The following is a 26,853-nucleotide window of genomic DNA, read 5'->3' on the forward strand; positions in this document are numbered from 1 at the left end:
ATCTGAGAGATCACAGGGCAAATTTGCAAGACTAATCAGTATTGTGTAATGCAATTGTTCAATGTTATTCAATACTAGATAGGCCCAGGCAGTCACCATAGCCATTTAATTTTGTGTTACACTGCCCTCTGCTGGTGTAATGCCTGGCTCTTTGAAAACCCCTTGAGAAATCAGAAACATGCCTGTCAGTAGAGGGCAGCACAGGTCTATTCAAGCACAGAGAATGATAGAGGCCTCTAGTTGACAAAATGCTATTTTAGCATGGGCAGCGCCATTGAGGGCCTCCACCATGCTTCCCCCATTTTAAAGTTGTCAAAGTTGTCAACTGGGTGGGTATTCCTATAGGTTGTAGCCTCAATGGCTCTACCCATGCTGTCACATATCCTATAATGGCACACATATAAAGATGAGTCCTCTATCTATCTCTAGGATCCCAGGTCACTCACTGTGCTGTTGGATCCAGTTCTCCAACATTTACATTGTACCTTCTACTAACGGATGCATGGTTTATCCACAGCTTCTACATTCACTTGTAAAAAAAAATCTCTGTGTGCACATTGCACATCATCTAACAGAAATACCTAACAGAAACAATCTCAGTAAAATAATTTTGTCATCTTTAGCTAATGATGATATTGAATCTTTTCAATGTCACAGTATGGTAGACATAATAGCTAAGCAAACTTACAATACAAAATTACAAAACTCTGATCAAGGTTCTTGCATAGAATTAGAAATTAGAACAGTAATTTAGTAGGATCTCTATGGTGTCTTGTCTCTCCCCTCCATCTCAGATTTCAAAGAAACAAATGCCATTGAAACATGTTAGGTAGACTACATATTGCAATGAGGCAAGAATCTTTATTATTGTTATTCTCACCATCTTTCTTCTGCTTGTGATGTGCTGTGTAATCCGTTTACTGAAGCAGTGACCACAGGCGCTCATGAAGTTGTGAGGTTAATCTGGCTAAGAGAGGGTGTCTGACACGGAGGCAGCCTCAGGCTCTCAGTTGGATGAGATGGCTTTAGACAGTTGCTAATACAGACGCAGGATTGCCTGGGAAATGTGTTTGGATTGATTCACTGGGAAGGCCAATTAGATAGAGCGAGAGAGAGAATCAGGCAGTCATCCCCAGTGCCACCTCTGCTGTATCTTTTTAAGCAATATATTCTGGGTGTTGTGGATTTCAATGGGGTTATTCTTCAGCAATGATGTGGTGTTGGTTCACAGAATAGCTACTAGATGGAAGGGCTGGGCTATTGCTCTCGAATGGTTTAAGGTAGAAATGGAAAACCAACTTTAAAATGTGCAGACAGGCTGGCTTTTGCTAGTGTCAAATATATCTTAACAAACACTTTATGTGGCTAAAGGTCAGTGGGTTTTTCAATCAATAACAAGTTTAATGGAAGATTAGTGGCCTTAGCCAAGGGTACTCCAACTGGCAGGAAAACAATCTGTTGGGGCTTCTTGTGGTTAATTTGCAGTCTACAAATCATTTATAATTATGGCTGAATCTAGTTGATGATCCCTGATTTGACCTATTGTCCTGTGCCCTTTAACGCATGATCAAGTAAGAAAATATTATCAGTTGGCAATTCTGTTCTGTGCAGACATTTTCATTCCTGTCACTTTGCTGAAAAGAAATACTGTTTTGGTCACAAATCAACTTTTGTTAGAAACATTAACCTGCCCTCAGCACTTTTTACCCCGAATATAAAACATCTTACGAAGTCAGGTTTATGCTGATGGATGTAAAGCTGTACATTAACATTCTCTATGGATGATTTGGTTTGTCTGCATAATCAATTTCACCAAGCAAATAACAGTTTTGCTCATGTTGTTAGATGCAAATAAGGGATTTGTCAGATCCACATATCAGATTGAAAAGATGAAATGAATGTGCTCAGACCATGACAGTTCATGGATCACTTTGACCAAGTAAATAGAAGTGTTGCAAGTATTGGGCCCTGGAAAACATGCATGTCTTCATTCTTGATTTTCTTTTGCAGCTTCTTCAATGCATAATGCTACTGTAGCATTATTTAACAGCTGGCGTCAGTCCTTTATTACTGCAATATACTTTAGGTCTTGATGATATGTATTTTATTATTCAAGGAATTATGCAATTGTACACATCATGTGATAATGATTATGTGTGGGTGGGGATAATTATTCTCTCTCCATTGGTGTTTATTATCGTTGGATGTTCTGGGACAAGCTTTATTTATTCTATATGATTTGAGGCCCCACAAACCCTCCCACCTGGTCTAGACTGTTGACCGTTGCCCTGAGGAACAGTTTGGGCCTCCGGGGTGGATTGTGTAATTATAGCAACGCACATTCAGCACCCGCCTGCTTTATGTGGGGTGCCCTGGGAAATAACTGTACAGCGAAAAACCACATCAGCAAAACTCCACAGAATGACATTGTGTACCTTCCTGGCATTATTCATGGTGTTTCCTAGAAAGCACACCAAACATCCTTGACTGACCTTGGTGGCTTAGTTTCTTGATGATGGAAGAAGGCCAAGTCATGTTACCTTGCTTAATCAATAAGGGAAATAGGTTTAGATCACAAGAGTTCACAATAGATGACAAACTAATGAACATTTAAATACAATTGGAATTTTATATAAAGTCAGAGCTGCTGAAAGTATTTGGTACCAGATTATTATTTATTTTTTACCTCAACTGGTTAAAACTATTAAACCAATTGTTACCTCAACTGATTAAAACGATTAAAACAACTATTGATCAGCTTTCAACACTGACTGTAACAGGGCTCTCCATGAGAGAGAGAAAGAGAGAGAGAGAGAGAGGGACATTCTTATTCGTATTTTTGAAACTACATTGTTGGTTAGGGGCTTGTAAGTAAGCATTTCACGCTAAAGTCTACCTACAACTGTTGTATTCGGCGCATGTGACTAATACAATTCGATATGAGAGAGAGACCAGTAACAGGAATGCTTTTATCTCTCTGTACAGACGCAGAGAGCATCCGCGCGATATCGGACATACCTTGGCCCTTTTATCTATAGCTTCTAAACAGTCTTCATCAAGCGACCATGAGAAACTGCGAGTAAGGATTACATTCATGTCTCATCAGTAACTCCTTGGTATTTTTTTTGTTTCGTGAATTTTTTTAAATCGTCAAGAAGGGTGACTGAGTGAAACCAGAAGGGATAATACCTACTCTCGCTTCTTTTGTCATCAATTTTAGCCTACTACTGGCAAGTGGAAAACAAGCCCACGTTCGCTCAATTGAGGGAGAGATTCTGTCTTCTAACGATTTGGCAGTTGGTTGGGGGTGTAAGTGTAAGCAGTTGGTTGGAGGGGGGGACCACTTTGGAGAGGATAACCTGTGCAATGGAATGGCAATGAGATTCAATTTGGGTTGATTATATACAGTCTTCTTGCCTACTATAATCTTTGCGGCGAAACTGGTGCTGATGACAGGATATCTAATTTTCTGCGCGGGAGCACTGAGGTGGCTATGATGACGATACGTGCTTTATACACATAAGCAAAGATCGGTCACCAAACTTGGATTGGGCATGTTTTTCTATCACGGGTAGGTGTTGTCGGTTTCCCTTCGGTTTCATGGCTGGCGCACGGCAGATAAAAACTTTGTTGACTTTAAACATCTGCATGTTTGTGGGTATTATACTGTTCTCGGTTTACTGCAGAATTCAGGATCGCTCAGATGAACTCCTGAAGAACGGCAGGACCACTATGCAAAGATCTAACCGCAGAAATGGGAAAGTTAATAACTTTGTGGAGAAGCAAGCTATTCTTCAGAGGCTTGAGCATCTTGAGGACATGGTCTACCATAAATTGAACGGTAAATGATTGATCCATGTGATCATGAACACCAAGTCAGCTTGGTGCAACTTTATTTCACTCCACATCAGTGCTTTATGAATTACTTTTATAGTGCCGCGACTGAGTAAATCATGCATGTTACAGTATTTATTTGATTTGCCACATCTCAGCTGTTGTACAACCCATGGGTATTGTCATTCTCTTAAATTGGAATAACCGATCAACCTGGCCCACATCCACCTCATCCATTATAGATCCACTCCTAGCATCGCTTTCAGCTTAAATGTCTAATCTGCTTTTACATAATTAAAAAATAACCCAGACAAAGGGCTCTGTTTTTCTCCAAAAGAACAGCATTATAAAAGTCTAATTCAGGGTTCCCCAACTGGCGGCCCTCAGGCCGAACTTGGCCCTTGGGTGATTTTATTTGTCAAATGTTTTATTGTTTGACATAAACGACTGTAAAAACACCAGCAAATCAGCTCCAAGTGATTTTCATTTTGGAAATATGTTCCCAAGTGCCCGTGGAAAAAGATGAGTAAAAAAATCCAAGTATAATTTCATGTACAGATAAAATAAGAGTTAAGCAGTTAGATTAAACAACTCATTTGTAAGATAAATGTTTTAAAATGAAACATGTATGGAAACAGGGTGATTTAACACAGTTAGCAGGCTCAGTTAGCAGGCTCAAGCAATCTAAAACCCACATGGTAGCAAAAACTAATTAGTAGAAATTGTTAACAAGTTAGAAATTATTTAAAAACACACTTTGCTGTAGGCTACTATTTACTAGTTAACAAAAAAATAATGAATGTCATATCAAATATACAGTGCCTTGCGAAAGTATTCGGCCCCCTTGAACTTTGCGACCTTTTGCCACATTTCAGGCTTCAAACATAAAGATATAAAACTGTATTTTTTTGTGAAGAATCAACAACAAGTGGGACACAATCATGAAGTGGAACGACATTTATTGGATATTTCAAACTTTTTTAACAAATCAAAAACTGAAAAATTGGGCGTGCAAAATTATTCAGCCCCCTTAAGTTAATACTTTGTAGCGCCCCTTTTTGCTGCGATTACAGCTGTAAGTCGCTTGGGGTATGTCTCTATCAGTTTTGCACATCGAGAGACTGAAATGTTTTCCCATTCATCCTTGCAAAACAGATCGAGCTCAGTGAGGTTGGATGGAGAGCATTTGTGAACAGCAGTTTTCAGTTCTTTCCACAGATTCTCGATTGGATTCAGGTCTGGACTTTGACTTGGCCATTCTAACACCTGGATATGTTTATTTTTGAACCATTCCATTGTAGATTTTGCTTTATGTTTTGGATCATTGTCTTGTTGGAAGACAAATCTCCGTCCCAGTCTCAGGTCTTTTGCAGACTCCATCAGGTTTTCTTCCAGAATGGTCCTGTATTTGGCTCCATCCATCTTCCCATCAATTTTAACCATCTTCCCTGTCCCTGCTGAAGAAAAGCAGGCCCAAGCCATGATGCTGCCACCACCATGTTTGACAGTGGGGATGGTGTGTTCAGGGTGATGAGCTGTGTTGCTTTTACGCCAAACATAACGTTTTGCATTGTTGCCAAAAATTTCAATTTTTGTTTCATCTGACCAGAGCACCTTCTTCCATATGTTTGGTGTGTCTCCCAGGTGGCTTGTGGCAAACTTTAAACAACACTTTTTATGGATATCTTTAAGAAATGGCTTTCTTCTTGCCACTCTTCCATAAAGGCCAGATTTGTGCAATATACGACTGATTGTTGTCCTATGGACAGAGTCTCCCACCTCAGCTGTAGATCTCTGCAGTTCATCCAGAGTGATCATGGGCCTCTTGGCTGCATCTCTGATCAGTCTTCTCCTTGTATGAGCTGAAAGTTTAGAGGGACGGCCAGGTCTTGGTAGATTTGCAGTGGTCTGATACTCCTTCCATTTCAATATTATCGCTTGCACAGTGATCCTTGGGATGTTTAAAGCTTGGGAAATCTTTTTGTATCCAAATCCGTCTTTAAACTTCTTCACAACAGTATCTCGGACCTGCCTGGTGTGTTCCTTGTTCTTCATGATGCTCTCTGCGCTTTTAACGGACCTCTGAGACTATCACAGTGCAGGTGCATTTATACGGAGACTTGATTACACACAGGTGGATTGTATTTATCATCATTAGTCATTTAGGTCAACATTGGATCATTCAGAGATCCTCACTGAACTTCTGGAGAGAGTTTGCTGCACTGAAAGTAAAGGGGCTGAATAATTTTGCACGCCCAATTTTTCAGTTTTTGATTTGTTAAAAAAGTTTGAAATATCCAATAAATGTCGTTCCACTACATGATTGTGTCCCACTTATTGTTGATTCTTCACAAAAAAATACAGTTTTATATCTTTATGTTTGAAGCCTGAAATGTGGCAAAAGTTCAAGGGGGCCGAATACTTTCGCAAGGCACTGTATTCACCCCACCCAGTATTGTAATCAAAACTTACCAGAAAGCATGTAGTCCTTGGCTCAGACAGTGTAGTAGTGTGGGCTCAATAGCATCTCATTAGTGTGCAAGATCTTGAGAATCAGCTGTACATGTGACGGAAGAATGTACTGTGCATGCAGAGGGTCGCTATTCAATTGAGTTGGGGATAGTTTCACCAAAATATGCCAAAAGACCTAGAATTGCCTTATGTGTATCCCATAAAAAGGTTCACTGTTATAAGCTAACTTTTTTTGATGAATTTAAGCAAAATTCATCAAATTCCAGGGCTTAACTTCCCTTGGAAAATGTCCAGAAAAACGATGGAAATTTACCGGAACGTTTCCGACCCATTGCAACCCTAATTCCCACGCATAATACAGAGAGAGATATGTGATCGTAAGCAAGGTCTGAAATGATTCTGTTTTAGTCAAATATGACATTTGTTTGGGCTTCTTGCGGTCAATGTGCAGTCTATAAATGATTTGTAATTATTTTCTGGCCCCCAGACCATTCACTCAAGAAAAAAATTGAGTTGATGATCCCTAGTCGAATCCATATGGAGAGTTATACTTTATGTTTTATATAAAATTGCATTCCAGATAATTAACACTATTACTGTATATACAATATGTGATTGGCCAGACATTTGTTTGTTTGTTACTAGATCAAATAAAATAAAATATTATTTGTCACATGATCCGAATACAACATGTGTAGTAGACCTTACGGTGAAATACTTATTTGCCAACAATGCAAATTTGCTAAATAAACTAAAGGATAAAATAGTAACACAATAGAATAACAATAATGGGGCTATATGCAAGGGGTACCGGTACCAAGTCAATGTGCAGGGGTACGGGTTAGTCAAAGTAATTTAGGTAATATATGCATGCAGGTAGGGATAAAGTGACAATGAATAGATAATAAACAGAGAGTAGCAGCAGAGTATGTGAAGAGTGTGAAGGAATGTGAACGTATGTGTGTGTGTGTGACATCAATACGCATGTGTGTGTCTGTTTTGTGTGCTTGAGTGTCAGTGTAGTATTTGTGAGTGTGTGTTTAGAGTCCAGTGAGTGTGCATAGAGCCAGTGCAAGGGAGTCAGTGCAAAAAAAAAAAAAAGAAAAAAAAAGACAAATAAAATAAGGGGGTCAATTCAAATAGTCAGGTTAGTCATTTAATTAACTTTTCAGCAGTCTCATGACTTGGGGGTTAAAGCTGTTAAGGAACCTTTTGGTCCCAGACTTGGCAGTCCCGTACCGCTTGCCTTGCGGTAGCAGAGAGAACAGTCTATGACTTGGGTGGCTGGAGTCTTTGAACATTTTTAAGGCCTTCCTCTGACACCGCCTGGCATAGAGGTCCTAGGTGGCAGGAAGCTCGGGCCCCAGTGATGTACTGGGCCATACACACTACCCTCTATAGCGCCTTGCAATCGGATGTGAAGCAGTTGCCATACCAAACAGTGATGTAACCAACCGATGGTGCAGCTGTAGAACTTCTTGAGGATCTGAGGTCCCATGCCAAATTTTTGATGGTGTTGGAGTCGTGTGTGGCCACACTGTCATGGGTGAACAGGGAGTACAGGAGGGGACTAAGCACGCACCCCTGAAGGGCCCCCATGTTGAGGGTCAGCATTGTGGATATGTTGTTGCCTACCCTCATCACCTGTGGGCAGCCCATCAGGAAGTCCAGGATCTAGTTGCAGATGGAGGTGTTCAGTCCCAGGGTCCTTAGCTTAGTGATGAGCTTGGAGCGCACTATGGTGTCGAACGCTAAGCTGTAGTCAATGAACATCATTCTCACATAGAGGTGGCCAACACTCTTACTGGAGAGACACTAATAAGGTGCTGAATCAGATTTGTTTTAGAGGACTGTATGGAACAAAAGCCTGCACATCCAGCTCTCCATGAGAAGGGTTAAAGAGAAGGGTCCATGGCCCATCTTTTTAGCACCTAAAATAGTTAACAACATTCTCTTTGAGGAGCTTAATTGGACTCCACCACAAAGCAGTTTAGGAGGATGGATGCTGTCAGCCAAATTAATGGGTCTCATTGTTCCTGTTCCCAAGAAAGCTAAGGTAACTGAGCTAAATGACTACCGCCCCGTAGCACTCACATCCGTCATCATGAAGTGCTTTGAGAGACTAGTCAAGGACCATATCACCTCCACCCTACCTGACACCCTAGACCCACTCCAATTTGCTTACCGCCCAAATAGGTCCACAGACGATGCAATCTCAACCACACTGCACACTGCCCTAACCCATCTGGACAAGAGGAATACCTATGTGAGAATGCTGTTCATCGACTACAGCTCGGCATTCAACACCATAGTACCCTCCAAGCTCGTCATCAAGCTCGAGACCCTGGGTCTCGACCCCGCCCTGTGCAACTGGGTACTGGACTTCCTGACGGGCCGCCCCCAGGTGGTGAGGGTAGGCAACAACATCTCCTCCCCGCTGATCCTCAACACTGGGGCCCCACAAGGTTGCGTTCTGAGCCCTCTCCTGTACTCCCTGTTCACCCACGACTGCGTGGCCACGCACGCCTCCAACTCAATCATCAAGTTTGCGGACGACACAACAGTGGTAGGCTTGATTACCAACAACGATGAGACGGCCTACAGGGAGGAGGTGAGGGCCCTCGGAGTGTGGTGTCAGGAAAACAACCTCACACTCAACGTCAACAAAACTAAGGAGATGATTGTGGACTTCAGGAAACAGCAGAGGGAACACCCCCCTATCCACATCGATGGAACAGTAGTGGAGAGGGTAGCAAGTTTTAAGTTCCTCGGCATACACATCACAGACAAACTGAATTGGTCCACTCACACAGACAGCATCGTGAAGAAGGCGCAGCAGCGCCTCTTCAACCTCAGGAGGCTGAAGAAATTCGGCTTGTCACCAAAAGCACTCACAAACTTCTACAGATGCACAATCGAGAGCATCCTGGCGGGCTGTATCACCGCCTGGTATGGCAACTGCACCGCCCTCAACCGTAAGGCTCTCCAGAGGGTAGTGAGGTCTGCACAACGCATCACCGGGGGCAAACTACCTGCCCTCCAGGACACCTACACCACCCGATGTCACAGGAAGGCCATAAAGATCATCAAGGACATCAACCACCCGAGCCACTGCCTGTTCACCCCGCTATCATCCAGAAGGCGAGGTCAGTACAGGTGCATCAAAGCTGGGACCGAGAGACTGAAAAACAGCTTCTATCTCAAGGCCATCAGACTGTTAAACAGCCACCACTAACACTGAGTGGCTGCTGCCAACACACTGACACTGACTCAACTCCAGCCACTTTAATAATGGGAATTGATGGGAAATGATGTAAATATATCACTAGCCACTTTAAACAATGCTACCTTATATAAATGTTACTTACCCTACATTATTCATCTCATACGCATACGGATATACTGTACTCTATAGCATCGACGGTATCCTTATGTAATACATGTATCACTAGCCACTTTATACTATACTATGCCACTTTGTTTACATACTCATCTCATTTGTACATACTGTACCCGATACCATCTACTGTATCTTGCCTATGCTGCTCTGTACCATCACTCATTCATATATCCTTATGTACATATTCTTTATCCCCTTACACTGTGTACAAGACAGTAGTTTTGGAATTGTTAGTTAGATTACTTGTTATTACTGCATTGTCGGAACTAGAAGCACAAGCATTTCGCTACACTCGCATTAACATCTGCTAACCATGTGTATGTGACAAATAAAATTTGATTTGATTTGATTTGATTTGCTGCAAAAAAGTGTAGAGGACAAACTAGTTATCCTGAAATATCACCTCTTTTTTTTTTGCTGCACAAAACAAGCAGTCCCAAGAAGAAATCTCTATACCCCATGATCCTCAGGTTACAGTGCCTTGCGAAAGTATTCGGCCCCCTTGAACTTTGCGAACTTTTGCCACATTTCAGGCTTCAAACATAAAGATATAAAACTGTATTTTTTTGTGAAGAATCAACAATAAGTGGGACACAATCATGAAGTGGAACGACATTTATTGGATATTTCAAACTTTTTTAACAAATCAAAAACTGAAAAATTGGGCGTGCAAAATTATTCAGCCCCTTTACTTTCAGTGCAGCAAACTCTCTCCAGAAGTTCAGTGAGGATCTCTGAATGATCCAATGTTGACCTAAATGACTAATGATGATACATACAATCCACCTGTGTGTAATCAAGTCTCCGTATAAATGCACCTGCACTGTGATAGTCTCAGAGGTCCGTTAAAAGCGCAGAGAGCATCATGAAGAACAAGGAACACACCAGGCGGGTCCGAGATACTGTTGTGAAGAAGTTTAAAGCCGGATTTGGATACAAAAAGATTTCCCAAGCTTTAAACATCCCAAGGATCACTGTGCAAGCGATAATATTGAAATGGAAGGAGTATCAGACCACTGCAAATCTACCAAGACCTGGCCGTCCCTCTAAACTTTCAGCTCATACAAGGAGAAGACTGATCAGAGATGCAGCCAAGAGGCCCATGATCACTCTGGATGAACTGCAGAGATCTACAGCTGAGGTGGGAGACTCTGTCCATAGGACAACAATCAGTCGTATATTGCACAAATCTGGCCTTTATGGAAGAGTGGCAAGAAGAAAGCCATTTCTTAAAGATATCCATAAAAAGTGTTGTTTAAAGTTTGCCACAAGCCACCTGGGAGACACACCAAACATATGGAAGAAGGTGCTCTGGTCAGATGAAACAAAAATTGAACTTTTTGGCAACAATGCAAAACGTTATGTTTGGCGTAAAAGCAACACAGCTCATCACCCTGAACACACCATCACCACTGTCAAACATGGTGGTGGCAGCATCATGGCTTGGGCCTGCTTTTCTTCAGCAGGGACAGGGAAGATGGTTAAAATTGATGGGAAGATGGATGGAGCCAAATACAGGACCATTCTGGAAGAAAACCTGATGGAGTCTGCAAAAGACCTGAGACTGGGACGGAGATTTGTCTTCCAACAAGACAATGATCCAAAACATAAAGCAAAATCTACAATGGAATGGTTCAAAAATAAACATATCCAGGTGTTAGAATGGCCAAGTCAAAGTCCAGACCTGAATCCAATCGAGAATCTGTGGAAAGAACTGAAAACTGCTGTTCACAAATGCTCTCCATCCAACCTCACTGAGCTCGATCTGTTTTGCAAGGAGGAATGGCAAAAAATGTCAGTCTCTCCATGTGCAAAACTGATAGAGACATACCCCAAGCGACTTACAGCTGTAATCGCAGCAAAAGGTGGCGCTACAAAGTATTAACTTAAGGGGGCTGAATAATTTTGCACGCCCAATTTTTCAGTTTTTGATTTGTTAAAAAAGTTTGAAATATCCAATAAATGTCGTTCCACTTCATGATTGTGTCCCACTTGTTGTTGATTCTTCACAAAAAAATACAGTTTTATATCTTTATGTTTGAAGCCTGAAATGTGGCAAAAGGTCGCAAAGTTCAAGGGGGCCGAATACTTTCGCAAGGCACTGTATATATCAGGAGGTCAGTAATATAATAAAAGCCAGTTGGGGACATTTTTGCAGCAGGTTTGATGGTTATATCACATTTACTAATTCCTCTTCCTTATCCAATGTGGTGTTGTCTGATGCATTTGCTTTATAAAATCCCCCCCCCCCCCCCCCCCAAGGGACAAGCTAATTCAATCAATTTATTCAACCAATAATTGTTTGAACTCATTCCCAATGTTTTGACTAAGACACTCATAATTCAGTGTTTAAATGCATAATCAGTTCAGAAGTTGGATTAGCAAGATGCCAGGTCCTGCTGTAATACTGACAGCATAAGACGTTCTTCTCACATTACAAGTCAATCATCCTGTCCCCTGTCCCCCTGTCTATTACTTCCCACCAGTAAAGTCTAGGTGAATAATAATAGCCTTCAGTTTCCTTTCTCCCTGGCTATCCTGTTTGTCAGTCAGACTGGGAGTTTATTAAGATGACCTATTATAACTTCACAGACAAGGTGCTGCAGACAGTAGACGTGTCAATTATTTATCTTGTCTAAACTTCAATTGCCAACTCTCTAATGAATCTAGATGCTCACTGTTGTTTACGTTCTCGAGGGAAAAGAGACAGCTCAAATGACACACATTGAGATGAAAAGTGTAACAGCTTGCTTGCTTTTGTGATCCAGAGGCACCTCAGACAGTTTGCAAAATGAGTCTGACATTTTCCTCGGACTTTCCACAGGTCTGGGAAAGACGGTGGGGGTACTGGAGGGACGAGTGGGCCAGGGACAGGGGCAGGCCAGGACCCCTGCAACTCTGAGAAACCCTGTCCGCGACCCAGATGGGGGAAAGTACGAAGAGTACGGCTACAACGCACAGCTGAGCAATCAAATCCCACTGGATAGATCCATTCCTGACTACAGGCCGAAAAAGTAGGTCCTAAACCCTGCCCTCACAGCTTGAAAACCAGAAGGTAACATAATAAAGCATTATGAGTTTAGGGTACTGATGTGACAGCTTCTCACTAAGTTGTGTTGACAGGTGCAAGCTGATGACTTACCCAGATGACCTCCCTCAGATGACGGTGGTGTTCATCTTTGTAAACGAGGCTTTGTCAGTGATCCTACGGTCAGTCCACAGCCTGGTCAATCACACACCTGCACACATCCTCAAGGAGATCATCCTGGTGGATGACAACAGTGACAGTGGTAAGACAAGGGCTTTTACAGTGTGTGTGTGTGTGTGTGTGTGTGTGTGTGTGTGTGTGTGAGAGAGAGAGAGAGAGAGAGAGACTTGAAATTATGGTTTTCTAGTTTGAGCTGCAACACCTGATTATTCTTGTTGTTGTAGTGGAGCTAAAGCTGAATCTGGATCAGTATGTGAATAAGCAGTACCCAGGCCTAGTGAAGATGGTGAGAAATAGCAGACGGGAGGGACTTATACGGGCCAGAATCCTTGGCTGGAAAGCTGCCACTGCACCAGTTGTTGGCTTCTTTGACGCACATGTTGAGTTCAACACAGCATGGTGAGGAACAGCTTCTTATTTCCCCTCAGATTGACACTTGAAAAGGAGTTTAAAATAGTCTCATGCATTATCATCAATCAGATGCAGATTCCTCCCAACACTGAGGTGCCATTTGTCCTCCAATATCTAGCTATATACTGTACTATTTTAAACCTGGAATGCATTACACTGTGATCTGCTGACAGTGTTTGTGCATCTGACAAGAAGAGCATTTTTATTTGCAAATCAGAGGTATTCCTTTCTCTCAGTGATGGAAAGACAAGGAGGTACAGTAGTCACCACAATCCATCTTCACCACACCACTTTAAGAGGAATTCATTCAGGCAAGGTGACACTCTCTCAGAAGTGAACCCTATTTGTTCTAAAAATGATATTGCAGCGGTGAAAGGTCGACTCCTTAACTGCACTCATATTGCAAAAGCTATATCCACAATGGAAATGATATCTGATTGCATCAGTCAAGTTTTACACGGAAAAACTATTGAACACACCACGCAGCCCATGGGTCGTTCCATGTCATTTCAGTAAGCCATGACACCCACCATCTGAAATTGTTTCTGTAGTTAGAAACAGATAAGATTAGCATTCCTGCAACATTCTTTTGTTGAAATATAATCTGATCTCTGAGAAATTAAGCTAATTGATTGCACACAAATTGTCCATTTTAATTTGTAGGATTCATATAATATTATCTAAGTATAGTACTTAACATCCAATTTGGTCCAAACTTTTTTCAAACAATGAGTAAGACATGAAGAATCCAAAGACATGAGCAAAAGCCCCCCACGCACCCCTGTACACCCCATGCCAATCCCAATCCAAAAACAAGTATAAAATGGACAATTTGGATGCAATCAATTAGCTTAATTTCTCAGAGATCAAATTATATTTCAACAAAATAATGTTTCAGAAATGCTAATCTTATCTGTTTCTAAAAACAGAAACAATTTCAGAGCATTTTGAGATGGTGGGTCTCGAAATCCTCTTTCTTGTGCTTTTTGAGATGGAACGACTCACATGTGAGGCCATCAGTGTTTCACTACAGTTGTAACACATAGAACTGCTAGCTACCGTACATAAATGACTATTTATTTGGTTTTGTTCTCTGGAACGGATGTGAAATGGAAAATAAGCTGTCAAGTGTAAGGGAAGATGAGAACTGTACAGTACCTTCCTCTGCTAGCAGTGAGGATTCAGGATGTTTTGATGAAGATGATTAAACACTTGAACAGACTGTGGTGGCCCCATTTTCCCCCTGGGAACAGATGAGATGACAGAAACATGATTTACTGTCATGCTTTTCCTATCATGTCAGCATGAACAGCATGAAGTTACCAGTAAACATCTCAAGCACCTTTAGAATATTTATAGAGAAAATATTTGACTAAAATGCGTTTCCCTTCCTCCTTTGACAGGGCAGAGCCAATCCTAACCAGAATCAGGGAGGATCGAACACGTATTATTCTACCGTCGATCGACAACATCAAGTACAACACGTTTGAGGTGCAGCGGTATGCCAACGCGGCCCATGGCTACAACTGGGGCCTTTGGTGTATGTACATCACACCCCCCCAGGCCTGGCAGGACAGAGGAGATGAGACGGCCCCCATCAGGTATGGGAAAAGTACAGTATGTTTCTAGGACATTATTGGGGCAGTTGTCTGATGTAATATTCTGCAATACATTGCCTATCGATAATCTACACCACTTCTATTCACATTTTCTTGCATTACAAAGTTGGATTGAAATAGATTTAATTGTAATTTTTGTCATTGATCTGCACAAAATCTTCCATAATATCAAAGTGAAAAGAAAATTCAACACATTCTTTGAAATTAATACAAATTAAATAAGTATTCGCCCTCCATTTTTTTAGGCAAGCCTAAATGAATTCAGAAGTCAAATTTGGCTCAACAAATCACATAATAAGTTATATGGACTCACTCTGTGTGAAATAATAGGGGCTGATGTGATTTTTGAATGTCTACCCCTTCCTCTGTCCCCCATACATCAACAACTGTAAGGTCCGTCCCTCAGTCAAGTATTGCATTTCAAGCACAGATTCAACTACAAAGACCAACAAGCTTTTCGAAAGCTACATAAAGAAGGGCAATGATTAGTAGATGGATAACAATAACAAATCAGACACTGAATATCTCTTTAAGCATGGCCAAGTTAATAATTATGCTCTGGATGATGTATTAAAGCACCCAGACACAAAGATGTAGTCGTCCTTCTGAATTGAGCTCTATCACAGGAAGGTATACTTAGGGATTAAGGCTGGGAATAGCCAGGGACCTCACAATAATACTACGAAACTTATGTGCTGATATGATGTGTTGAGATTCTCAGGGTTCTATATGTATTGCGATTTCATACTATGATTTTATTGCTTTGATTTTATTCTGCTCACCATATGTCTGCTGTAAAGGTACAGCACAAGAGAGAGCCATGAGAAAATGAGTTTGCTGAAATAAAAGTGCTGAAAACAAATTGGCTCCCCATTTAAAAATAAGATGATCAAGCAATGAAGGAAAAATACTGGAGTTTTGGTGCAGGTACAGCCAACTAGCGCAAAATTATATTGCGATATTGTCGATATGATATGATATACAATGTCGGCTGGAGTGGTGTAAAGCTCGCCGCCATTGTACTAGTTACAAGATGGAGTAGCAGTCGGACGTGTGTTTTGTCTTGTCCCGTGTAAATATCGTTTTATATATTGTTTTCCTTTTTTTTTATTCGTATACATTTTAATCTCACTTTCCATCTACGGACTGAATATACTCTCCTGCAACCCGCCTCACCCAATGTGGTACGGATCTGCTATTTTTATACTTTAGAACCGGAACCCCCATCAGAAGCTAGCCAGCTAACTAGCTACTAGCTAGTAGTCAGTTAGCCACTGCTAGCGTTCGTCACCGTTAACTCGGACACCAGCCAGCCTCAGCTCGGTCAATACCTGCCAGTCTGCACAGTGCGATATCAACCCAGAGCATATTGGACTGCTTTTTTTCTACCAGGATTCCTACCGCAAGCTCTGAACCTTTACACCAGATCATCACAGCTAGCTAGCTTCAATCCGAGTGGCTACCCCTGGCAAACGTCTCTGTCCCGAAGCAAGCACCAGTTAGCCTTGAGCTAGCCTCGAGCTAGGCCCATTACGCGGCTTGCCGAAGAGGTCCACCAGCTAATTCTTGGGCTACAAGACCTCTTTTGCCAATTGGACTGGACCCTTTATTGCCGACACAGAGCCCCGCCAATCCATCATGACTGGTCTGCTGACGTAATCGTCCGAGGTGGTTTCAACAGGCCCTTCCGTTCTGACATCGCCAAAGGCCCATCTGCTAGCCCCGGCCCGCTACCTGTCTGAATCGCAGTGTCTCCAGCTCGCCTAGCATAGTAGCGACCACTGAATCGGCTCCCTGATTCACCTAATGTTACTCATTGGACGGTATGATCACTTGGCTACACATGCCTCTCCCTAATGTCAATATGCCTTTGTCTATTGCTGTTTTGATTAGTGATTATTGTCTTATTTCACTGTAGAGCCCCCAGCCCTGCCCAATATGCTTTAGATAGCCCTTTTTTCCCACCCCCCACACATGCGGTGACCTCACCTGGCTTAACTGGTGCCTCTAGAGACAAAACCTCTCTCTTCGTCAGTCAATGCCTTTAGTTTACCTCCACTGTACTCACATCCTACCATACCCTTGTCTGTACATTATACCTGTAATCTATTCTTCCACACCCAGAAATATGCTCCTTTCTGAACGCACTAGACGACAAGTTCTTATAGCCTTTAGCCGTACCCTTATCCTACTCCTCCTCTGTTCCTCTGGCGATGTAGAGGTTAACCCAGGCCATGCAGCCCCCAGCACCACTCCTATTCCCCGGGCCCTCTCATTTGTTGACTTATGTAACCGTAAAAGCCTTGGTTTCATGCATGTTAACATCAGAAGCCTCCTATCTAAGTTTGTTTTATTCACTGCTTTAGCACACTCCGCCAACCCTGATGTCCCAGCCATGTCTGAATTCTGGCTTATGAAGGCCACCAAAAATCCTGACATTTCAATCCCCAACTACAACATCCGATCACTCTACCTGTACACAGCCAATCTGTAAATAGCACACCCAACTACCTCATCCCCATATTGTTATTTATCTTCTTGTTCTTTTGCACCCCAGTATCTCTACTTGCACATCATCATCTGCACATCTATCACTACAGTGTTAATGCTAAATTGTAATTATTTTATTAAATATTATATATTTTATTTATTGCCTTACCTCCCTAATCTTCTACATTTGCACACACTGTACATAGATTTTTCTATTGTGTTATTGACTGTACGTTTGTTTATGTGTACCTCTGTGTTGTTTTTGGATGGCAGGCAGCTTAGCCCCAGTGATGCACTGGGCCGTACGCACTACCCTCTGTAGTGCCTTGCGTTCAGAGACCGAGCAATTGCTGTACCAGGCAGTGCTCTCGATGTTGCAGCTGTAGAAGCTTTTGAGGATCTCAGGACCCATGCCAAATCTTTTTAGTTTCCTGAGGGGGAATAGGCTTGGTCGTGCCCTCTTCACGACTGTCTTGGTGTGTTTGGACCATTCTAGTTTGTTGTTGATGTGGACACCAAGGAACTTGAAGCTCAAGTCAACCAGCATGATTTTTCCCGTACTCCTTTTGCTATTCTCTTTTTGATAGTCTGCCCGGTTTTGAGCCCTGCCTGTCTCTGGACTACTTTCCTGCCTGCCTGATCATCCTGCCTGCCCTGACCTTGACTCTGCCTGCCCTTCGGTACCTTTCGGACTCTGAACTGGTTTTGACCCTTTTGCCTGTCCACAACCATTCTCTTGACTTAACCTATTGGATTAATAAATACTGTAAGACTGCAACCATCTGGCTCCTGTGTCTGCATCTGGGTCTCGCCTTGTGTCATGATAGTTTCAGCATTACAATGCCCCCGTGCACAAAGTGAGGTCCATACAGAACTGGTTTGTCGAGATCGGTGTGGAATAACTTGACTGGCCTGCACAGAGTCCTGACCTCAACCCTATCAAACACCTTTGGGATGAATTGGAACGCCACCTAAGAGCCAGGCCTAATCACCCAACATCAGTGACCGACCCCAATAAGGCTTTTGTGGCTGAATGGAACCAAATGAATGGAACCAAATCCCCGCAGCAATGTTCCAACATCTAGTGGAAATCCTTCCCAGAAGAGTGATGGCTGTTATAGCAGCAAAGGGGGGATTTTGGAAAGAGATGTTCGACGAGCAGGTGTCGACATACCACTTGGTCAGACACAATCCAGGTGTGCAAAGCTCTTATGAGACTTACCCAAGAAGACTCAAGCTGCAATCACTACCAAAGGTGTTTCCAACATGTTAGTGTTTTATATAATAGTGTATATTAGTGTTTTATTTTTCATTACTCAAAAAAAATGTTAGAATTTATCTTCAACTTTGACATTAGAGTATTTTGTGTTGATCGTTGACAAAGAAATTACAATGAAATCCATTTGAATCCCACTTTGCAACAGAATAAACAGTGAAGAAATTGTTTTCTATAAACAGAAAACGTGGGCTTGAAAAACATGTTCTTAAAATATACAAGATGTTCCAACTCGCTTCTACAGGGTAGGCCGCTAGGCCTTAATCTGTTCTTTCTCCGTTCAGAACCCCTGCCATGATTGGCTGCTCCTTTGTGGTGAACAGAGAATACTTTGAAGAGATTGGCCTTCTAGACCCAGGCATGGAGGTGTATGGAGGAGAGAACATTGAATTTGGCATGAGGGTAAGTTTCTAAGTGGTACATGCTTAAACTAAGAACTAATCAATACAGTATGTTCTGTGGTCAATTATGTGTTAGCCATTACAATGTGTGTAACGGATGGAGTAGCAGTCGGACGTGTGTTGTGTCTTGTCCCGTGTAAATATCGTTTTATATATTGTTTTTCTTGTTTTTATTCGTATACATTTTAATCTCACTTTCCATCTACGGACTGAATATACTCTCCTGCAACCCGCCTCACCCAATGTGGTACGGATCTGCTATTTTTATACTTTAGAACCGGAACCCCCATCAGAAGCTAGCCAGCTAACTAGCTACTAGCTAGTAGTCAGTTAGCCACTGCTAGCGTTCTTCACCGTTAACTCGGACACCAGCCAGCCTCAGCTCGGTCAATACCTGCCAGTCTGCACAGTGCGATATCAACCCAGAGCATATTGGACTGCTTTTTCTCTACCAGGATTCCTACCGCATGCTCTGAACCTTTACACCAGATCATCACAGCTAGCTAGCTTCAATCCGAGTGGCTACCCCTGGCAAACGTCTCTGTCCCGAAGCAAGCACCAGTTAGCCTTGAGCTAGCCTCGAGCTAGGCCCATTACGCGGCTTGCCGAAGAGGTCCACCAGCTAATTCTTGGGCTACAAGACCTCTTTTGCCAATTGGACTGGACCCTTCCGTTCTGACATCGCCAAAGGCCCATCTGCTAGCCCCGGCCCACTACCTGTCTGAATCGCAGTCTCCAGCTCGCCTAGCATAGTAGCGACCACTGAATCGGCTCCCTGATTCACCTAATGTTACTCATTGGACGGTATGATCACTTGGCTACACATGCCTCTCCCTAATGTCAATATGCCTTTGTCTATTGCTGTTTTGATTAGTGATTATTGTCTTATTTCACTGTAGAGCCCCCAGCCCTGCCCAATATGCTTTAGATAGCCCTTTTTTCCCACCCCCCACACATGCGGTGACCTCACCTGGCTTAACTGGTGCCTCTAGAGACAAAACCTCTCTCTTCGTCAGTCAATGCCTTTAGTTTACCTCCACTGTACTCACATCCTACCATACCCTTGTCTGTACATTATACCTGTAATCTATTCTTCCACACCCAGAAATATGCTCCTTTCTGAACGCACTAGACGACAAGTTCTTATAGCCTTTAGCCGTACCCTTATCCTACTCCTCCTCTGTTCCTCTGGCGATGTAGAGGTTAACCCAGGCCATGCAGCCCCCAGCACCACTCCTATTCTAAGAACTAATCAATACAGTATGTTCTGTGGTCCATTATGTGTTAGCCATTACAATGTGTGTAACGGTCGTCGGTGCATGAAGGATCGGACCAAAGCGCAGCATGGTAAGTGTTCATGATATTTATTAACACTGAACAAAATAACAAAGTGAGAAAGGAAACCGAAACAGTCCTGTCAGGTGCAGAACACTAAACAGAAAGCAACTACCCACAAAACACAGGTGGGAAAATGCTACCTAAGTATGGATCCCAATCAGAGACAACGATAGACAGCTGTCCCTTATTGAGAACCATACCTGGCCAAAACAAAGAAATACCAAAACATAGAAAAATGAACATAGAATGCCCACCCAAATCACACCCTGACCAAACCAAAATAGAGACATAAAAAGCTCTCTAAGGTCAGGGCGTGACAATGTGATTATAAAGCAAGAAAATCATTATGTAATTGTGACTGGAGAGTTCAAGTGTTTGTGTGCTGTAAGAGATGCATGAAGTTCAATTAAGCTCTGTCACAGTAAAAAGGATGTGGGTGGGATTTAATATGAATGTAACGGCAGCAAATCTGTCTATATATTTTGGCCCTGATCCAAATAGATTTCAATATCTTTTAAAAAGGGATAGGCTGCCATTATCTGAAGTATGATTCAAAACAAGTTTAGTTTTAAGTTTTAAGTCTCGTGCACAAGTACAGTGAAATGCCTTTCTTGCCAGCTTTAAACCCAACAATTCAGTAATCTATATAAATGTAGTACTAAACATAACAAAAGGCAGAACAAAAACACACAAGTAATACAAATAAGAAATAAGAAGAACACAACAAAGTAAGCACACTATATACAGGGTCAGTTTTACTATCAAACAGAATGGAATATTCAATCCGATCATTTAACTTAGGTCCTAAAAAAATGTGTGACTTGGCATCAATGGCTTGTTATTAAAACATATGGGTCTGTTCTGACTAAATTCCCTGCATGTTTTGTTTGGCTCTGCTGAGATCATTAAGGAATCATTAGGCTCTAAGCATATAGGGAGACCAGTTTGCATGAATATGGATGGAAGTTATCCTGCACCACACCACCTGGTATACTGCTGAATAACAAACCCATGCCTTTATAGTGCACCAAAAAATTGTAAGTTATTTCCCAAAAGCCTGGACCCATTTGAATTCCGTTTCTTTCTAACACTATAACTGAGATACAGTGGGGCAAAAAAGTATTTAGTCAGCCACCAATTGTGCAAGTTCTCCCACTTAAAAAGATGAGAGAGGCCTGTAATTTTCATCATAGGTAGACTTCAACTATGACAGACAAAATGAGAAAAAAAAATTCTGGCTCTCACAGACCTGTAACTTCTTCTTTAAGAGGCTCCTCTGTCCTCCACTCGTTACCTGTATTAATGGCACCTGTTTGAACTTGTTATCAGTATAAAATACACCTGTCCACAATCTCAAACAGTCACACTCCAAACTCCACTATGGCCAAGACCAAAGAGCTGTCAAAGGACACAAGAAACAAAATTGTAGACCTGCACCAGGCTGGGAAGACTGAATCTGCAATAGGCAAGCAGCTTGGTTTGAAGAAATCAACTGTGGGAGCAATTATTAGGAAATGGAAGACATACAAGACCACTGATAATCTCCCTCGATCTGGGGCTCCACGCAAGATCTCACCCCGTGGGGTCAAAATGATTACAAGAACGGTGAGCAAAAATCCCAGAACCACACGGGGGGACCTAGTGAATGATCTGCAGAGAGCTGGGACCAAAGTAACAAAGCCTACCATCAGTAACACACTACGCCGCCAGGGACTCAAATCCTGCAGTGCCAGACGTGTCCCCCTGTTTAAGCCAGTACATGTCCAGGCCCGTCTGAAGTTTGCTAGAGAGCATTTGAATGATCCAGAAGAAGATTGGGAGAATGTCATATGGTCAGATGAAACCAAAACAGAACTTTTTGGTAAAAACTCAACTCGTCATATTTGGAGGACAAAGAATGCTGAGTGCCATCCAAAGAACACCATACCTACTGTGAAGCATGGGGGTGGAAACATCATGCTTTGGGGCTGTTTTTCTGCAAAGGGACCAGGACGACTGATCCGTGTAAAGGAAAGAATGAATGGGGCCATGCATCGTGAGTTTTTGAGTGAAAACCTCCTTCCATCAGCAAGGGCATTGAAGATGAATCGTGGCTGGGTCTTTCAGCATGACAATGATCCCAAACACACCGCCCGGTCAACGAAGGAGTGGCTTCGTAAGAAGCATTTCAAGGTCCTGGAGTGGCCTAGCCAGTCTCCAGATCTCAACCCCATAGAAAATCTTTGGAGGGAGTTGACAGTCCGTGTTGCCCAGCAACAGCCCCAAAACGTCACTGCTCTAGAGGAGATCTGCATGGAGGAATGGGCCAAAATACCAGCAACAGTGTGTGAAAACCTTGTGAAGACTTACAGAAAACGTTTGACCTCTGTCATTGTCAACAAAGGGTATATAACAAAGTATTGAGAAACTTTTGTTATTGACCAAATACTTATTTTCCACCATTTGCAAATAAATTCATTAAAAATGCTACAATGTGATTTTTCATCATTTTGTCTGTCATAGTTGAAGTGTACCTATGATGAAAATTACAGGCCTCTCTCATCTTTTTAAGTGGGAGAACTTGCACAATTGGTGGCTGACTAAATACTTTTTTGCCCCACCGTAGTTGACTGTAAAAAAGTCTGTAGTGATGTTGGTGTGGAAGTTGTGTCCCAGTATGAGAACTGAATGTGTTCCAGAACTCTGCAGTCACCTACTAGCGTCCCACTGACACACAGACTTATTTCACACTTCCGACATGATCGTTATGACGTGAGCAGCAGTGTGCAGGAAGCGACAGGGGACAGCAGGACAGAGACGGAAGGGGAGGGAGAGAGAGAGAGAGAGGGGTGGGGACAGGAAGAGAAGAAGAGGCCAGGTTTGCACCTATTACGCTGAGAGGGGAATAAAGTACAAAACATTTGGTCCAGGTAATGGAGACAGTGGGAAAGGGAGACAGCACAACAACAGAAACCCAATGAGAGACAGCTGATTGTATCAAAAGAGATCTAAGCCAAATGATATTTTTGTTAACCCTACCACACCTCTCTGTGCTGTGCTCAATGCACGGGAGTATGAAGAGGTACTCTAAAACAAAATTCTGGCAACACCACCAGTACAGTATAATCATACACACAATGAGGTGGCCCTTTGCCTGAAAAATGCCCTAGCAACTGGGCAATTGCAAGGTGTTAACAGCTTTCCATGTGTCTGTGGGCAATTGCCTCGGCAGCACCTCTCTCAACAAGATGTATTTTTAGAGTACAATGTTACTATTACTATTGTGGTCAGGCTTCTTTCTTTCTCTCTTTCTCTTTCTTGAACTGTCTATGTTATGTCTCAGGTATGGCAGTGCGGGGGGAGTATGGAGGTTTTACCGTGTGCTCGGGTGGCACACATTGAACGCACCAAGAAACCCTACAACAACGACATTGATTACTATGCAAAGCGCAATGCCTTGAGGGCAGCCGAGGTGTGGATGGATGACTACAAATCGCACGTCTACATGGCCTGGAATATCCCCATCAACGTGAGTCGAGTGTAGTTCCCCAATATTCTACAGCTCAATTGCGTGTTAACTGGTCATTGATTTTGGTGCTGTGAATTGTTTTCTAACTCAACAGAACCCCGGAGTTGATTTTGGAGATGTTTCTGAGAGAATCGCCTTGAGGAAAAAATTGCAATGTCATAGTTTCCAGTGGTATTTGCAGAATGTGTATCCAGAGATGCGAGTGTACAATGACACCATCACCTATGGTGAGGTGCGAAACAGCAAGGCCAGTGGCTATTGCTTAGACCAAGGACCTAATGAGGACAACAGCGTGACTCTCTACCCGTGTCATGGCATGACATCACAGGTCAGGAAAAGTTCTTAAAACCTTATATGCTTGAATGCATAGAAATGTAATCCTCTTACACAAGCTCTTATGTTAGTTCAGGAAGACATGTATAACTATCCCATACACTCTGGCCCCTGCAGACGTCCACAATATATTATGCATCCCCACCCATTTGCGTTGAAGCCCTTCCATTGTTCATCTTTACAGTGGTTGTTTGTGCTTTCATTTAGCTTGCTTTAGCATGGTAATTCAGTGAATTCCAAATGAATTTGCTTGGCACAGGGCAATTTGACAAGGTTACCTCTACTCAGAACAGTGCAGCAGCACCTGTGATGGGCTCCAACATCCTCTCTGGCATCTAGTTTCCTGAGTGTTGTTCACCGGGAATAATTCAACCCTGGATTTTGTAATCGTCTGTGCCCTTACTTGTGACATTCACTGGTTTGAAGCTGCGTTTGGCGTGTGAAATGGAATAGAGATCAAGCTCACAATGTCAAATGATAATGAACAGATAGGATCACTGGGTCTCATTTATAACAACATGTACTCACCTAAGGGATCTGTATGGTCCATTACGCTCATAAACAATTTGGCTTTCATCAGCATGGAACATACATAAATGCACGTATCCCTGTGGTATCTATCAAGTCTACATTGTCATTAGTATTTCAGTCAATTACACAGCAAATGTTTGTTGGACATCTCAACAGTAACTAAGGACAGGCCTTGCATTGGATTTGATTGATCTTTCGTTTCAAGATGGCCTTTCCACTGGGTAGTTGTGGTTCAGCTGTTGAAAGAGCAGGCACTGGGTTGACAGCTCTTGTTCAGCTCAAGAGGCACTATGACCTTTTGTACTCAAGGTATCAAGAAAGATCTTTCTCATGAGACAGCTCAAGGATTACACAATAACATGTACCATTCCTATGTGTACAGAGTATTTAAAACGTTTTGTATTGTCCTAAGACTACTGTATGTAGGTGTCTGTAAAGATAGTATTTGTGTATAACAGTTCATATTTTTTCAGAAGTTGACGTTTACTTGGCATTGACGTGTTTTTTTTAGCTGGCCCGTTACACCTCAGAAGGGCTTTTGCAGCTTGGTCCTCTGGGTTCCACTACGTTCTTGCCCAACACCAAGTGTCTGGTGGACGAGGGACGAGGGCGGACTCCAAGTCTCAAAAAATTTGATGGAGCGTCACACTCATCACAAAGGCTTTGGGACTTCAGTCAGGTAAAACTTCAAAATGTCATGACTTGTGGGGGAAAAAGGACTCCTGCCAAAACTGTATTGCTTTTTAATACTGCAATTATAACCACAGATTGTTCCTCTTCCCTCTGTAGAACGGCCCAATAATCAGCAGAGGCACTGGTCGTTGTTTGGAGGTGGAGATGTCTAGAGAGGCCAGCTTCGGCCTACGGCTGGTGGTCCAGAGGTGCTCTGGTCAGAGGTGGACTATCAGGAACTGGATCAAACCACCACGACACTGAGGGCACAATATACAGGCCAGCTGATGTCTACAAAAAAGACATGGAACTCTTACCTTGTAGCACTTGGACTTCCTCTTTACAAATATTGTGTTCCTTTGGATTGAGGCTATAGACTCCTTTGTCTGCTCCTGGAAAGGTCAAGGGATTTCAAAGCATCTCAACACCAACCTTCCACAACTCAAGCATCTTAACAACAAGTCATCAAAAAGTATGGAGGATACATATCCCTACAAAGAACCAGAGGATGTACCATACAGAGGTTGTCTATGACAATGATAGTTGCAGTCTGCGATACTTAAGGAGGTAATACAAGCGAATTGGCACATGTTGACGAACCAGTTCATTTTGAGTGTGTTTTGTTTCTGATTTCAGATTTCACGCCATAATCCCTGAACACAATTATGTTCCTTCAATCATATGTCTGTCATCTGGAGGGCTACATTATCTCACGTTCATGGACAATAGGACAGAACAACACAAATTGTACACAACAACTTGAATCGAATGATAATATGACATTAAACATTATGACATATGTGTTCCTTCTTGACGAGTGATTTTGTATGAGAGCGGAATTTTTTACTATTCTTAATCATGAAAAGTATTGTTTTCTCACCTCTACAGCTGGTTCCACATACATTTATGCAAAGGGCTGACCTTGAGTATCCAGGCTCTCTAATTATATGTAAGTGTTTCACTCAGACAACATGTGAACTGTAATCTCTGTGATCAAGCACAGGGGAGGCATCCAGGTAGCCATTTGATTAGCTTTTCAACAGTCTTATGGCTTGTTGGTAGAAGCTGTTAATAAGCCTTTTGGACCTAGACTTGGCCCTCTGGTACCGCTTGCTGTGGGGTAGCAGAGAGAACAGTCTGTGACTAGGGTGCCTGGAGTCTTTGGCAATTTGTAAGGCCTTCCTCTGACACTGCCTGGTACAGAGGTCCTGGATGGCAGGAAGCTTGGCCCCAGTGATGTACTGGGCCATACGCACTACCCTCTGTAGCACCTTGCAATCGGAGGCCAAGCTGTTGCCATACCAGGCGGTGATGGAACCTGTCAGGATGCTCTCGATGGTGCAACTGTATAACTTTTTGA

At 42.5% G+C, this 26,853-nt stretch overlaps 1 protein-coding gene across 2 annotated transcripts; it reads left to right on the top strand.

The window, feature by feature from the left end:
• Window positions 1-2,852: 2,852 nt before the first annotated feature.
• On the top strand, window positions 2,853-26,296 carry LOC110523733 (polypeptide N-acetylgalactosaminyltransferase 9). 2 transcript variants are annotated; one of them, XM_021602693.3, is made up of 11 exons: window positions 2,853-3,571; window positions 3,687-3,841; window positions 12,531-12,720; window positions 12,830-12,996; window positions 13,139-13,313; window positions 14,729-14,926; window positions 18,995-19,112; window positions 23,772-23,957; window positions 24,052-24,285; window positions 25,333-25,500; window positions 25,611-26,296. In XM_021602693.3, exons 1-11 carry the CDS (start codon window positions 3,555-3,557, stop codon window positions 25,755-25,757), a joined length of 1,755 nt encoding a protein of 584 aa, XP_021458368.3. In that variant the 5' UTR covers window positions 2,853-3,554; the 3' UTR covers window positions 25,758-26,296. The 2 variants fall into 2 exon arrangements, with proteins under 2 accessions (XP_021458368.3, XP_021458367.3); XM_021602692.3 differs by having other exon boundaries at window positions 3,483-3,841.
• Window positions 26,297-26,853: the final 557 nt, after the last annotated feature.

Source organism: Oncorhynchus mykiss, chromosome 5, assembly GCF_057628025.1.
Source record: "Oncorhynchus mykiss isolate SJ-2025 chromosome 5, ASM5762802v1, whole genome shotgun sequence".
Taxonomy (NCBI): domain Eukaryota; kingdom Metazoa; phylum Chordata; class Actinopteri; order Salmoniformes; family Salmonidae; genus Oncorhynchus; species Oncorhynchus mykiss.

Excerpts from the sequence above, each read along its gene's own strand:
- LOC110523733 (XM_021602692.3), top strand. The coding sequence starts at position 3,601 with ATGGCTGGCGCACGGCAGATAAAAACTTTGTTGACTTTAAACATCTGC. Across the intron at positions 12,997-13,138 it reads GGATGACAACAGTGACAGTG|TGGAGCTAAAGCTGAATCTG; the intron begins GTAAGACAAGGG and ends TTGTTGTTGTAG. Across the intron at positions 25,501-25,610 it reads GGCTTTGGGACTTCAGTCAG|AACGGCCCAATAATCAGCAG; the intron begins GTAAAACTTCAA and ends TTCCCTCTGTAG.